This window comes from Clarias gariepinus, chromosome 12 (assembly GCF_024256425.1).
Source record: "Clarias gariepinus isolate MV-2021 ecotype Netherlands chromosome 12, CGAR_prim_01v2, whole genome shotgun sequence".
NCBI lineage: Eukaryota > Metazoa > Chordata > Actinopteri > Siluriformes > Clariidae > Clarias > Clarias gariepinus.
This window is the reverse complement of record NC_071111.1, coordinates 24,807,185-24,823,178: the sequence shown is the minus strand read 5'-3', so window position 1 is coordinate 24,823,178 and position 15,994 is coordinate 24,807,185. Positions and strand designations below refer to the sequence as shown.

At 38.5% G+C, this 15,994-nt stretch overlaps 2 protein-coding genes across 2 annotated transcripts in view; both read right to left on the bottom strand.

The window, feature by feature from the left end:
• Positions 1 to 13,880, bottom strand: part of LOC128534213 (NLR family CARD domain-containing protein 3-like) — a 50,911-nt gene extending 37,031 nt beyond the window's left edge. Inside the window, exons 1-4 of the mRNA XM_053508549.1 lie at positions 13,813 to 13,880; positions 11,297 to 11,350; positions 9,343 to 11,118; positions 6,889 to 7,083 (exon numbers count right to left, since the gene is read on the bottom strand). Coding sequence (XP_053364524.1) covers positions 6,889 to 7,083; positions 9,343 to 11,118; positions 11,297 to 11,350; positions 13,813 to 13,880 — 2,093 coding nt within the window. The remainder of the gene's footprint in view (positions 1 to 6,888; positions 7,084 to 9,342; positions 11,119 to 11,296; positions 11,351 to 13,812) is intronic.
• Positions 1 to 15,994, bottom strand: part of LOC128533806 (NACHT, LRR and PYD domains-containing protein 12-like) — a 605,307-nt gene that overhangs the window by 388,188 nt on the left and 201,125 nt on the right. The window lies entirely within an intron of this gene.

Below are 15,994 nucleotides of genomic sequence, written 5' to 3'. Positions count from 1 at the left end.
ACTGTAAAAATTATTATAGAAAATGGAGAAAGAGAACAAGGATGAAAGTATATTAAGGGCGATGGGACTAGAAAAGAGGATTTAAAATAAAAGAAAGTGGAGGTAGATCAAGACCAAAAGGTGGCAGTAATGCAACATAGTGGATGCCAACCGCCAGTAAGCACTAGTAATGGCAAGTTCGAATGATTTTAGTGACTCGGTTCTTTAAATCTCGTTTATCAAAATGTCATTTCATTCATTTCGTTCTTTTGATCAGAAATAAATTAAAATCTTGTGTTTTCAATAAAAATACCCCCAATACGTCTACATACACAAATTTTGGCTATAGTTCCAGTTATGAAAATATTACAATGTAACTAAGGACATATTATAATAAAGAGCAGCTCACCTCTTATACCTTCCAATCTGAGTCGTTCGTTCTTTTGAATCTATTGCACCGCATAACGCCAATGGGAGTCACGTGTCAAAAGAACAAACGACTCAAGACTTGAAGACTCATTGCTGAGAATCGTTCAATACTGTTTCCTGTATATAACGTACGGAGGTTTTGCGATGCTTTCCAATAGAAAATGAACAAATCACTCTCCGAGACGACTCGTTCATCTGTGTCATGTTAAAGATTCGTTCAAAAAGAACAAATCATTCATGAACGACCCATCACTAGTAAACACCAAGAAGAAAAAGGACTAACTACAGCATCAACCTGAGTCCACTGTTGCCACTAGACACAGGCATGTTAAGTACTTTGGAATGTTTATTTTAAACTCATAAGAGCATCATTAGATTATCGCAGCATAGCGTATACTGTATGTCTGCAGCAGACATCACACATCACAGGAATAATAATCCAAAACCATGTAAACACAAAAGGAAATAAGAAACCAATAATATATATACAGAGGGCTAAAAAGATCCGGGTACAGCATGAACAGGGACAGTATTCTACATTCCACAGTACAAGATAACAGCTAAGAAAAAAACAATTGAACTTACAGGTATACAAATATCACTTGAATGGGTGGAGAAGAATTATCAAGGAGAGGTGATAACTGTATCAGATAGCATGTCAGCCATCACTAGTCTGGAAACAGGAAATTCATGCAGACAAAACCATCTAGATAACATCTTACAAATAGTGTCAGAATTATACCAGAAGGGTGTAAGGAGCTCTTTCCTATGGGTACCAGCACATGTAGGAGTAAAAGGAAATGAAGAAGCAGATAAAGTAGAAAATACACTAGGGAAAAATTATCAGGAAAATATATAATAAACAAATAAAACTGGTTTAGCAGATAAAATCTAACAGTTTTTAAAAATCATCTTTTTTTGCTCGTGCCGTTACATATAATATCTGACGTTCCACACTCCAGTACAGCAGGAGGTAATGCACCAAAATCCACCAAAAAAACCTCAAAGAAGAAGAAGCTGTCTGCAGATGGGTCAGAGAGCTGAAGCACTAACTGGTGGTTAATTATTACTGCATATAATCTTTGTGTATATTCTGATAACGCACTGTGTGTGTGTGTGTGTGTGTGTGTGTGTTATTTAAGTGAACAGATTATATTATACATTTTTAAGCTGCTCTTTCATGACCAGTGGTTGGTTGTAATAGTTTTGTTTTCAGTTTGAGACAAATTACTGCTTTCTAAAGAATACAGAAAAAAAAAAACACTCCATGTTGAAGTCCATGAAATAAATATATGATTCTTTACCTTTATTTAGCTTTAGTCTCAGATAAAAGGCCTATTCACATGGGATTAGTATTACCTGGGGACCTCGTGTGATTTAGAAATTACCCCTCACATTTACTTACTTATTTCCCAGATATGATGTTTTTCATACAAATAAATATTACATTTATATTATATTACAAATAATATTACATTTCATACAAATAAAGCCCTATTCGCTATTTTATTTCTTTCTACACATTGTGTTGTTGTATGGTGTATAGTGATATGACTCAGAACCCAAAATACATTCACTCCAACACAGCCTCCATTCTGTGCAGAAGATGAATAGAAAGGTGCAAAGGACACAAAAATCTTGAAAAGAATTATATACGACCCCATAAATCCGGGCCTAATCACAGACATGCTGATACACACGGGACTAATATCTTTACTTTAATATTTTTACTTTACAAATTACAGACATGGCCGATTCGCACGGGATTAAGATCACAGATAACCTCCTCAATTACTACAAATGACTAGAGGTCCTCAGGTAATACTAATCCTGTGGGATTAGGTCTAAAGGTTTGGCTTTATTGTAGATTACAGAACACATGTTTTCAATGTTTTGTTGCTCTGGAGAAACATCTGTCCATTAAAGTGCCCCTATGATGCCATTTTAAAGGTTGCTAATATTGCTTAATGAGTCTCTTAAAACAGGTTTACATGTATGCAAGGTCAAAAAACACTTTAGTTTTCTCCAAAAATAGATTTAATTTTATCCCATTTCTAAATGATTCATGAACGACTCGTGTGAAGCAGTTTGTAGATTCAGTCTGTCTAAACCCCTCCTTTCCGTGAGCCCTCACTGCTGTGATTGGTCACATGGCGCGGGCCTTTATGATTGGTCTACCGCTACAGTGTGTGTCGGAAAAATGAAACGCCCATTACCATAACTGAACCACAGCTCTGGAGACCCGTCAATACATAGAAAAGATGATGTTGGTTTTACCGTATCAATTCGAGCCGGAGTCTGACGATGAAACGGTTGAAGTGACACATCGACAAGAAACTGTTTCAATTGCACGACTGGAGCAGGACGCTCCTCAGTGGTAAGTGTCATATGTTAATGTAGATGCACGGGCGCTCGTGATGTGCATATGTGTGTGTGAGATGCATTTTTTCCCTCGGGGCTTGCCGTAGAAGGGCAATGGGAATGCGCACTTTGTGAGTGTTAAGTTCAGTCTTGGTAATTGGTGGAGAATAAACAGTTAAAAAGGATTTTGTGTGCTCTCGTTTTTATTGTTTTTTCATATAACAAAGTGTTTAAGCGAACCCGCCATGAATGCTCGGTCACATTAACAAAAGTGTGGTAACGTTAATTGTAAGATGGCGGGCAAGTTGTTCGCAACGTAGAACGTGGGTGGACATTATGCAAATATGTGACGTAGTGACGTGGATCCGTAACAGAGAAATATTAGATATGCTAACGTCTCGTTTAGGTGGATGTAAGCCAACTCTTTTTTTTATAGAAAAAACTTCATTTATCATGCACTGTCAGCGTCACAGATAGTGCAGATAGTTTATGTTCACATACAGCTACATGACACACTGCATGAAAGATCATATTTGTCAAAGCATAATAGTGGCACTTTAATATTACAGTCTATAAAGTTAAATGTACTGAATAAAATTAAAACTTATCATGGAATCGGTTAAAATGCAAGTTTCAAAACTACAGACATCACCTGAGACAATAAAGACATAAATGAGTGTGTGGATGATATTCTCATTTTACTACGTATTTGACTGGTTGTAACAGGAGGACTCTCATGCTAAACATTAACATTCGTGTCCAGTAGGGGGTGGTATTGCATTGTTCTGCTGTGTGGCTGGTACTGACTTGGCCTAGCTGATGTTCCTACGTGTTGTTGGAGTGTTTTACAAACCAGAAATCTAGAGTGACGAAACTGACAATGTAATATTTTAGGCAGTTCTGTGTACATCTAGAAGAATGTAGTGTTTGTCAGAGTATTTGTTAGAATTTAATGAACACTAAGGTTTTCTGATATTGTGTGAGCTTTCCCGTGCCTTATAAGGTAATACTTCCTAAAGCCCATGGCCAGATGAATGTACATCCAAATTGCTGGAACTCTTTGGTCTAACCAGAAAACGCTAACGTGCTTCCTGTTGTCTGTCTGTTTCTGGGTCTTCATATGATTTACATATTAATGACTTTTGTTCTTTTGAGGTTTGGGATGTAGGTGACAGAGGACACCTGGACAAAAGCTTAAGTTTACTTTCTGTTTTGATAATCAACAGAGAACACTAGACACATTGGGTGTGTGAGCGCGCGCGTGTGTGTGTCTCTTTCTCCTCCAGGTCAGGGTCGGCTGGTATCGTATCGCGATGTGACGAACACAAAAGAAATAATTCCTCATTTAACTCGTATTAAACTAAAAATTTGGAGGCTCATTTTAAACCTTACAAACATCACATTGCACTTTATTTAAACATTTCACTGCATATCATACAGTTTATGGCTGTTGGGAACTTTTTCCTTTGTGGAATCAGAGACCAGGAGACAGTATTGTCATATCTTTCAAGCAGAAATTACTCTTCATTGAGAACTCGCTGTGCGTCGCTGTAGTCAGACTAAAGTATTACTAAATCTCCGCTCTGGAGAGTTTGTACTTTTCAAGGGGGAGGGATAAAAATAGGTGGAGACGATCTAAACAAAGCATAGTGTAGTACAGGAATCAGCCTGGTAACGGAAGTTCATCAGTATAACAGTGCGTTTCAAATGAATAGGTGCTAATCTAATCAGCCTGACGGTATCACCCAGACCTTCATATTATCATAGACACAAAGGCACAGCCTGGCCTTGAGATTCGCATTCAGATTTATCTTGGGACCCTACGCAGTGGTCAGGAAGTACATAAAGACAAAAGGTTAATGTCTCAGACACCTGGGCTACCAGACTTGATCTTCTTAGAATGTCACCATCTTTACCTCAAAATGTAAAACCCAATGTACATAACTCTTTCAGTTTATATACTATTATGTTGGAACCTAGATTTAACATTTTACAAATTTGTAATCCTACACTGTGTACGTGTCAAATTAAAATGAAGTTTGAGTTACGTGTTGGTGGCATTTATGGAGTGATATCCCGGACAATATTCAAAAGGAACTGCAAATTTGCAATTGCGTTTCCTATATGTGGACGCACAAAGTGTGTCATAATTCAAATGCAATTACAAACTTTGCATTACCGTTTGCTTTTTTCGCCTTCGCGAACGCACAATGACACACAAAGTCCATTTGCATTTCCGATGTCTTACAAGTCATGAGCCTGTCATATTTAAACAGCAAAATCAATGACTTCACTTTCTCTGCGTCGCGCATGTATACGGCCAAAAATCAAACGCAATCGCTAATCCATTTGCAATTGCATTTTTTACACAGAAACCTGTCAATCAGCGTCAGGGGCGGGTCTATACTGTGGGGAGTGATTGTGTGGGGAGTGACGTCACTCGCAGTCGCCGACCAAGAGGGGAAAATTTGAGCAATGGAGGTGAACCGCGGTAAAGTTGGTGTTATGCGCTAAAATGCCCCCTGTCACGGATTGCCACACTTATACAACCTGTAGAGAGACACAATGACACTCTTCATCACCAGATTTTAATCTTGGTTCACTTGTTATAAATATGATGTCTGTTATGTTGAACTATCTGTCCTCTCTTGACCAATCACAAGGTATAACTAACACTAACCAAAACATTAACAATATTTAGTCTACAGAGATTATAACAGGAAGTGAGGAGCTGTGTAGACTCACCCTATGGGAGAAATATACTTAGTCTTATCTGTGTGTACACACATGCATGATTCCATTAGTGTCAGATCCAGGCAGACATTGGCAACTAACGCCCTCAATGCAAGTCAGCAAACATGCCATCCAAGGCCTACAACTCCCAACACGGCCTAGCAAGGTCAGTGGAGTTCTAATGGCACATATGTGAAACCAATATGATGATAAATGGAACTTCAGAACAAAGACCTTGGTGAAGTACACACTCCTGTGAATAAAATCCTAACTGATACCAAGCCTTTGTTAAGTGCTTGCCTCTTGGGTATGACCAAGTTAGTGCGACAGTGGGTCCGCGTGGGCAGCAGCTCCTGTATGCTCCTTAGAATGGCTCCTCTCACTGTCTTGGACAGCCGGTCCCTCCCAGATGTCCTTGGGTGCGGCAGCAGACAAGATTCCCATGTGACTTCCAGCGGCTGTGGAGCTTTCCGGCTGGGAAGGGGGACCTTAATGTGGAGCACAGCAGCCTTTTTATCTTCGGCAGCAGAATCACGCTGGCTCTAAGCGAGAGTGAATGTGCTGCGGGAGCTTGTGCAGTCCTCTCGCGGCTGTCCTTATGGTGGAGATCGAACAGCTGTATTCAGTACTTATCTTCGAAGTCACTGGGGTTCATGACATCAGCGCAAGCGCATTTCACTATTTGCATTTTAAGCATCTGCCGAATAAGCCTACTCTGTATGGCGTTTTTTTATATCATGGAGAAAGCCCGAGATCCATTAAGGGTGATAACCCCCCAGCCGTGCCCTTACTAGCCTACCTAGTGAGCCTACAGAGTGAGCCTACAGAGTGAGCGAGGAGCGACTAAAGATTTAGGTGCATGCTATCACTGGCGCACACCGTGACACACCGCAAGTGCATTTCAGACCTGTGGAAAAAACTGCTACAATATAAAAAAATCATACTTTTTTTCTTTTTCATCTGTTTCTGGAGGGTCCAAGTTTCCCCTGCTGCTCTCATATATTCTCTTTGTTTCACGGCTCCTGCATGCCTGTTGCATTTCACATAATACTGCATGTTTTTGTTAAATTTTATATTAATCAGGTTCATCAGCCCCTGAGTGTTCTTTTGAATATAAATAGTGATATATTGTTTTTGACCCAGAGTTCTGTGCTACACACCTGCTTCCCTACGTGGAGCTGCTGGAGAGCATGTAGGTGATTAGGCTGGTGTGTAAGGTATGACCTATTTATTTTTGTTGTTGTTGAATATTTCAAATATCAGTTGTAACAGCTGAAATAAATACAGTCACGTGCATCTGTTGTTTCACTTTGACACTGGAAAAGTTCAGCATGTGATAAACCCACTGGCTTCCAATAAACCCATCAAAATCAGAGATGACTTTACCTCAGACTTTCCACTTTACTGTGAGGATTCTCCAGTACAGCAGAGAGAGTCTTTACTCCTGAGTCTCCTAGTCTACTGTTGGACAGATCCAGTGTTTTCACAGTCAGATGCAGTTCTCTCAGATTGGAGGTTTCTGAGTTGAGTGCTGAGCCCAGAGCTGAACAAACTTTTACTCCAACTTTATCACACCTGATACTGAAGGAAATAAAATAATACATAATGAAATAAAGTTAGTGCAAATTATCAAACAATTCCTCAAATCTTTCACTGCAGCTTGTTATTTCATAAATGCTAAAAGTACAAACACCAGAAAATATTCACAGAGGGACACTAGACCTAAACATGCACACGGTGTAAAATAATTGAACATTCAAATATTTCCATCAGTCATCATGCCTCGCTTAAGCTCAGGATGGAGCTTAAAAATGTCTATATCTATAAAAAATGGTGACAGTGGCGTTTGTTCCTAGCACTATAAATAAATATAAAAATTTTATTTAGGAATCAGACTGATAGTAGCAAAAATCTGGCATCAAAATACAATAAAATACAGTACAAAGGCATACAAGTTCAATAACAGCAGCATGGATTTAATTGGGGTTGTGTGTGTGTGTGTGTGTGTGTATGTGTGTGTTTGTATGTGTGTGTGTGTGCGCAGGGAGCATTCATAACTTTTTTTCTGCATATTTGTCACACTTAAATAATTGAGATTATCAAACAAATTTTTATATTTGATAAATATTTGATTATCTGAAATAAATGCAGTGTTTAAATAATGATTTTAATTATTAAAGGGTAAAAAAGCTGTTCTAACCCACCTGGCCCTGTGTGAAAACGTAACTGCCCCCGACATTGCTAAATCGTCAAAGAACTGTGATCAATTAAACTGTTTTTGAAAGCTAAGTTAAGTTTCACTTGCCACAGCCTGACACACACACACACACACACACACACACAAATATGTGTGCGCGCACACACACACCCTTTGACAGCTCTGAGGTCTTGCCCATGGTGATGAGGTTTGAATGTAAGACAGAGATAAGGAGTTGTTAAAACACCTTCCTAAATTAATGTGTCCCACCGGAGCACATAACCAGTCTGTGGGAGACAGAATTACTGTTGGTTGGTGGGGGATCAAATACTTATACTAATTTACACTGAAATTCGACTCAATTTATAACATTTTTGTAATATGTAACATTTTTATGTAATATTCGGTCTACTGTATATCCTTTAAAATACACCTAATGATAAAAATATAGACAGTTCATTACTTTGGAAACTTTTGGGTAAACTTTCAACTACAGGGGATCAAATCATTATTTTCGAGTCACAATATTGCTCCCTCTACCACCACCCCAGGTCAAATTTGCAATTTCACATGACCATATCTTTGTCCTCTTGTCACAGGACAATTTCTGCTTGAAGCAGTAGCTCATTCTTCTCAACTTTGACATGTTTGGTCTTAATTCGCGTCTCTCACTTGTATAGTCAACGTCTGTGCAAGCTTATACATGCGTGCGTGCGTGTGTGTGTGTGTGTGTGTGTGTGTGTGAGTGAGAAAGACGTCCAGCATAGTAGACCTCACATACAGTACACAGCACATGCACAAACACTTTACTTTTTTTTGAGATGCACCTGTACATGTGTGTCTAACATATGCATTATGGAATGTGACTGTATATAGAAATTGGGCTAAACAGTGGGGCACCTTCATTGTGGGCTTAATAGGGCCCCTAATAAGACCCAGATGTGGGGAGATGTGAAGAAATGTACAGTTGACTTTATTGCAGGGGTTGAAGCATACAGTATATAATGTGGGAAATGAACGAGGGAGTTAGTTGCTTCATGGATCGGCTCTGTCTGTTATTGATCAGCAATAAAGGCCGAAATCGTCTGGAAACAAAACCAGAGACTCAAGAGTGTTTTATACAACACTTGCAGTCTCCACTCTAATTCATTCCAAAGGTGTTTCATCAGGTTGAGGTCAGGACTCAAGGACTTGATTTGTGCACTGGTGCCCGGTTATGTTGGAACAGGAAGGGACCATCCCCAAACTGTACCCACAAAATTGGGAACATGAAATTGTCCAAATTGTCTTAGTATGCTGAAGCATTAAGAGTTCCTTTGTAAGGCGCTGAGCCCAATGACTAAAAAACAACCCCACACCTGTTCCAACATGACTGCGCACCAGTGCACAAAGCAAGATCCATAAATGCTCATCCAAGAGTCTGGAAGAACCTGATTGGCCTGCACAGAGCCCTGATCTCAACCTCATAGAATACTACTGGAATGAATTAGAGCGGAGACTACGAGAAAGGCCTTCTCGTCCAACATCTGATCACACAAAAAACACTTTTAGAAGAATAGTAAAAAAAAATCCCATAAACACACTCCTAAACCTTGTTGAAAGTAAACAGTAACAGTAGAACAGGTATATTCAGCTTTACTTACATTGCTTTTCTAGATGCTGCAATCACAGGCATCAGCTTCAGAAGAACATCATCTGTTATCTTATCTGGACTGAAATATTTATTCAGGTCAAATTCCTCCAGCTCCTGTGCTGATGTCAGTAACACAAACACCAGAGCAGACAACTGTGATGAAGAGAGTTTACTTTGTTTTCCAGATTTCAGGTAGTGTTGGATTTCCTCCTCTAGAGAATTATCACCCAGTTCATTCAGACAGTGGAACAGATTGATGGATTTCTCTGTAGGAAGATCTTCACTGATCTTCCACTTAATGTACTGAACTGTTTCCTCTGTGCTCTGGGAGCTACTTCCTGTCTGTGTTACTAAGACCTGTAAGAGTTCCTGATTGGACTCCAGTGAAAGACCAAGAAAAAAGCGAAGGAAAAGATCCAGATGTCCAGTCTGACTTTTTAAAGCTTCAACTACAGCAGACTTGTGGAAATCTAAAACTGTGATTTGTAATTTTGAAGCTCGACTCTTTTCAAGAACATTTTTATTGTCTATCCTGAACATCAGGTGCACATACAGAGCTGCGAGATGTTCCTGAATGCTCAGATGAACAAAGCAGTACACTTTACTCTGGTGAAGCCCAAACTCCTCTCTGAAGATCTGCGTGCACACACCTGAGTACACTGCTGCTTCTCTCACATCAATGCCACACTCTCTCAGGTCTTCCTCATAGAAGATCAGGTTCCCTTTCTCCAGCTGCTCAAAAGCCAGTTGTCCCAGTTTAAGAAGCATTTCTTCGTCACTCTGCTGCTTCTTTGAGTACTTTTCTCTTATGATGTTTATCTGAATGATGAGGAAGTGTGTGTACATTTGAGTCAGAGTCTTGGGGATCTCTTCACTCTCTGCTTCACCCAACATTCTCTCTAGAACCGCGGCTGAAATCCAGCAGAAGACTGGGATGTGACACATGATGTAGAGGCTTCTTAAGGACTTCAGGTGTGTGATGATGTTATTGGCCAGGCTCTGATCACTGATCCTCTTCCTGAAGTACTCCTCCTTCTGTGGGTCATTGAACCCTCGTACTTCTGTGACTCGATGGACACACTCAGAGGGGATTTGATCAGCTGCTGCAGGTCGGGAGGTGATCCAGATGAGAGCAGAGGGAAGCAGATTCCCTTTGATCAGGTTTATCAGCAGCACAGGCACTGATGCAGATTCAGTTACATCACACACACTCACTGTGTTCTGGAAATCTAGAGGAAAACGACACTCATCCAATCCATCAAAAATAAACAGAATCTTTTCCCAAATTAACATTTCTGTTTCTTTTATTTCTTTAAAACAGACATGAAGGAGCTCCATCAGACACAGTTTCTGGTCCTCGATCAAATTCAGCTCTCTGAAAGGAAGTGGAATTATGAGGTGGACATCCTGATTTGCTTTCCCTTCAGCCCAGTCCACAATGAACTTCTGCACAGAGACAGTTTTTCCGATGCCAGCGACTCCCTTTGTCAGCACAGATCTGATGGGTTTGTCTTGTTTAGATAAGGGCTTAAAGATGTCATTGCATTTGATTGGTGTTTCCTCTGTTGTTATTCTCCTGGACGCTGCTTCGATCTGTCTCACCTCATGTTCTTTATTGACGTCTCCACTGTCTCCCTCTGTGATGTAGAGCTCTGTGTAGATCTCATTCAGGAGTGTTTGGGTTCCCAGGTTCATTATCACTCCATTCAAGAACTGAAACTGCTTCATCAGATTTAATTTAAACTTTTTCTGGAATTCATTTACAGCAGCAGATTCTGGGTCGTGCCTATAAAATGAGACATGGGGTCCAATAATTAATCTTTAATATAATTTTTTTTTTAACTGTGTGTTTATTTTATTCTACAGTATGTTTTCTATAATCTAATCACTCTGTAGTTAATAACAGCAGAGATGTTTATAACAGTGAGTCGGTGTCACAGTCATGTTGTTGGATTTGATCTTACCCTGTATCTGTGATGATGCTCGTTGCTATTCTGTCTCCTGTCTTCTGTAAATCACTGTGGACAAAAAAAATTCCATTTGATAATTTTCACCATAGTTTAAATATTAGCCTCAAAGACATAGTTTGGGTGTTTACAAGTCAGGATTTAATCAGAATTTAGGTCAATTAATAATTGATAGTTCATAAGTACACTTTAATAGGTCTTTAAAAAATTTTTATTATAAATTTTCCTGCTCTGCACATTGTCCATGAAGTTTGTCACCCAGAGATCGAGTTTAATGTAAGCTGAGACTCATATGAAACTTCTCCAGTCCCTCTTATCAAGTGAATTTATTTCTCTTATTTTAAGAAATTCAGCTAACACTAGTAAAATTATCTGTCCAAGCAGCAAGAAACTATTACCTGATAAGTGGGACTGCAAAAGTTTCAAAACTTTTCCTGACTGTGACTTACTGTAAATCTAATAAAGAGCATGACAAACAAATAAACAAAGATGTAGGTTATAAAGTTATTAATCTATTACCACAGTGTCACAAAGTGACCTGTCCATGTTGGTTTGTACTTGTGATGGGTCGTTCGAATCTTTAACGTGACTCAGAAGAACGAGCAGTCTCAGAGAGTGATTCGTTCGTTTTCTACTCTGCGCGCATGCGCAAATCATCACAAAACCCTTCGTAAGTTATGTACAGGTAACAGAATTGAACGGTTCTCCTCAACGAGTCTTCAAGTCCCGAGTCGTCCGTTCTTTTGTCACGTGGCTCCCATAGACGTTATGCAGTGGAATAGATTCAAAAGAACAAACAACTCAGACTGGAGGATATGAGAGGTGAGTTACTCATTCTGTTTATAATAATATGTCCTTGGTTACATTGTAATATTCTCATTACTGGAACTATAGCCAAGATTTGTGTACGTAGACGTTTTGGGTGTCTGTTTATTGAAAATGCAACATTAAAATGTATTTCTGATCAAAAGAACTAAATGAACTAAATGACTCAAAAATTTGTTCATTTTGATGAACGAGATTCAAAGAACCGAGTCACTAAAATGATTCAGACTCCCCATCACTGGTTTGCACAGCACTTACACACACACACAGTACATTTTTGGTTTTGGTCTCGCCCTCCTGGGATGGCCTTCATGAGAGCCAGTTTCATTATGGTGCTTGACGGATTTTGCAAATACACTTGACAATACTGTTCTTGCAAGAACTATTACAGAAAGGCTGACCTCTGTGTCTTAAAATAACAACTAACTGTAGTTTTTGTTGTTGTTACGTAATTTTATAGTTATTTTATAGTTTTGAAATCCCCAGTATTGTTGTAGAATGTAGAAAATAAATCACTAAACAAAAACAAAAAAATTTGCAAGTGACCCCAAACTTTTGAATGGTAGTGTATATTGTAGGTTATTCATGTCATAGAGCAGATCTACCTCCTCTCTCTCTCTTTCTCTCACACACACACACAAATAAAGGCCGTAGAGCTCCACAATGTCCCTTCCAAGCCTAAACATGTTTAGACCAGAGAATTTCTTGACTGCAGATACAGAATGCCTTTTTCTCAAACATGATTTTTACAACTTGGTTTTTATACAGATACTACAGATTACTACAGACTACAGATATTTTTATTATTTAAATTAATTCTACATTCAGAGTGCATATAATTTTGGACTCACCTTCATATAGATATAGATTAAAATAATATTTAAAGTGGGATTTAGTTTGTGTGTGTGTTTGGGAGAAAGAGTAAGAGAGAGAGAGAGAGAGAGAGAGAGAGATAGTGAAGTAGTGGGTGTACACACTCAGCTGTGACTGGTTTTATAGATATCCTAAGTGAATGTTTATGTATTTACTGTATGCCTAGTCATAATTGAATAGAGGGATTATTATAATACATAATAATTTACTTACAGTACATCACAAAACAGCATGTCCAACCCAGTGGCATTTATTTTAAAGATACCAAGTTGTGGATTTGTGACTAAAGTCACTCAATTGTCAGGACTGGAAATTCCTACAGTCTACCTGAACCTCCAATAATGAACTGGACTCCATATTAACTTTAATCTGTTATATTGAACTTCCAGCTGCCTAACACACAGGGTGACTGCACAACAATTCCTGCTCTCTGTTATCACCCAAATGGGTTCCGTGTTGGTTCAAGGTTCCTTCCTACTGTCATTTCAGAGAGTTTTTTCTTGCCACCGTCGACCTCGTCTAGCTCATGAGGGATTTATACACATTTTCATAATTTTCTTTTGATTCTGTAAAGCTGCTTTGTGACAATAACTATTGTTAAAAACACTATACAAATAAAATGTAATGTAACTGCATTTTAAAGGTACCACAAACAAAAATTCTAATTAAGACAAAAATATTTGGACATTTAATAGTGGCTTTAATAAAGATAACATATATGATGTTTTAGTATTTAGTTTGCTGTCCTGTTTATCTAGATGAATTTCCCTTTAACTGTGACTTCAGCAGTGACATTAACAGTGAGGAGACGTTACCTGTGTAGAGGTGAGGAGACTCCAGCTTTAAACTTCATAGGAGGATCCATAGACGCATCACTCTTCATGGAGATACAGCTGGGTGCTGCTGATTCTAATCTCTCTCCCTGGAGTTTACTGCACAACATTACAGACAGACCTTTAGTTATTTATTTACACTATTTACTGTAAAACCTTCTTAATACCTTCTACTGTAGTACATAGAAGTACCTTCTTAATTTAATAGGGAAATAATTGTTCATACAATGAATAAAAATAATTCTACAATTAATTATTTAATTAATTGTTAAATTGTATGTGTTTGTAGTAAATACACTGTATGGAAATTTTAACATGCAACATTACAATTCCCCTTCACCAGAACCAAGAGACCAAAACCTGTTTCAGCATCACAACGCCTCTGTGCTCAAAATGAGCGTAATGAAAACACCAAGGTTGGAGTAAAACAAGTGAGAAATGAGAGTGAACTTGAGTGTCCTGCACCTCAAGCACAGTGAACACCTTTGAGGTGAACTAAAACACTGACTGCACCCAGGCCTCCTGACCCAATATCAGTGCCTGACCTCACTAATGTTCTTGTAAATAAATAAGCACAAATCCCCACAGATACACACCAAACTCTAGTGGAAAACTTCCATGGAAGATTATTTTAAACTGCAAAGTGGGACTAACTCAGGAATGAGATGTTCAAAAGCACAAACAGATGGTACTTAACTGGAATTTTGCCACTGTGTCTCACGGCGACAGTATTTGGGTTTGTGTGTTTGCTGACTTTTACCACTTTGTGGCGCTATATAACTACAGACTGACGCCTCAGGCCTTAGTTCATTCTCTCAAGGATTAGTGAAACATTGTAATTAAACAAATTCATAATCATAGTACTTAAATTACACTAGAAAAACAGAATTTAAATTAAATGAAATCTTATTTAAATTTCGATTTTAGGCAAAGTAAACATTAACACAGGAGCCTTTAGATTTTATCATGTGTAATTAAAAAAGCTACGTGTGTAGGGTTTTGTGTCATCTTATATTTTGGGTTCTTTAAATTTGTGTTTGATTTATTAACTGGAATAAATTAAACTAAATGACCATAAAATTCAAACATTGTCTGGACTACTGCGTCAGCAAATGTTAATTTTTTTTGCGTTATTATAAGAATTAAATGCAGTAGGCTGTTATGATCATCATCATTTTCTTTAATAAATATTGAAAACATTTTACCAAATAAATTTTTTACATCCCAGTAGCACTCCTGTTGCTTATTTATTTACTTATTTATTTATTGTTCTTATTTGCTTTGAATTTAAGCAAAGTAAATGTAAACTTTTATATCTACCCTTTAGATTATATCATGTGTTACACTAACGTAGCCAGAAAACAGATTCTGGGTGTGCATCAGAAAAAGTTTGTTAGATTAATGTGCAAAAACTATATAATAAAACAAATAAAAAAGTGCGCTCACAATGACGACAAAACGTTATGATTTTGTAAAATAATGAAAGCAAACAGGGTGCGCTATTCTGTATTGGTTTCGGTGAACTTGAGCGCGTCCAAAAATTTACCGTAATCTCCGGGTCGGGATCCAGAAATCCAGCAGCGGGGGTGAACAAACCCATATTGTAAGTACTTAATCTGAAGTCCTGAGAACTTGTGGGGTCATACAGTACGTTAGTCAGTCTGATAACAGCAGAAGTACCAGAGGGCGAAGACGAGAGAGCAACCCTGGGGAACAGGCAGGGTCGATAACAGACTGAAGTAAACTAAAAAAAAAACTTGACTAAAAAGAAGCGACGTACAGAAGTAAGATACTGAATGGATCTCTCAGCGTGCTTATAAAGCCAGGGAAATAATTAGTTGATCAGGTTCAGGTGTGCTCTAGTGACAGGTAGGCATGCAGGGAAGTCTGAATATTATGCAGCTGAAGTTAAATCAAGGAGACGAGCACACAGACAATTACATCATGGTACATTACAAGGTGACGTTGCAATATGCCAAAATCCTCGTTTCCCCGTGTCCACACAACACCACAAAAAAATTCCTGTTTGGAAAATCTCAACTTTGGACGGAGTTTCCCAAAAGCTACCTTTTCAATGATCAAAACTGCGTTTGTGTGTGAATGAAAGGCGAAAACCGCAGAGAAAATCTCAGTTTTTAAAAATACCCGGCTACGTGTGGACATG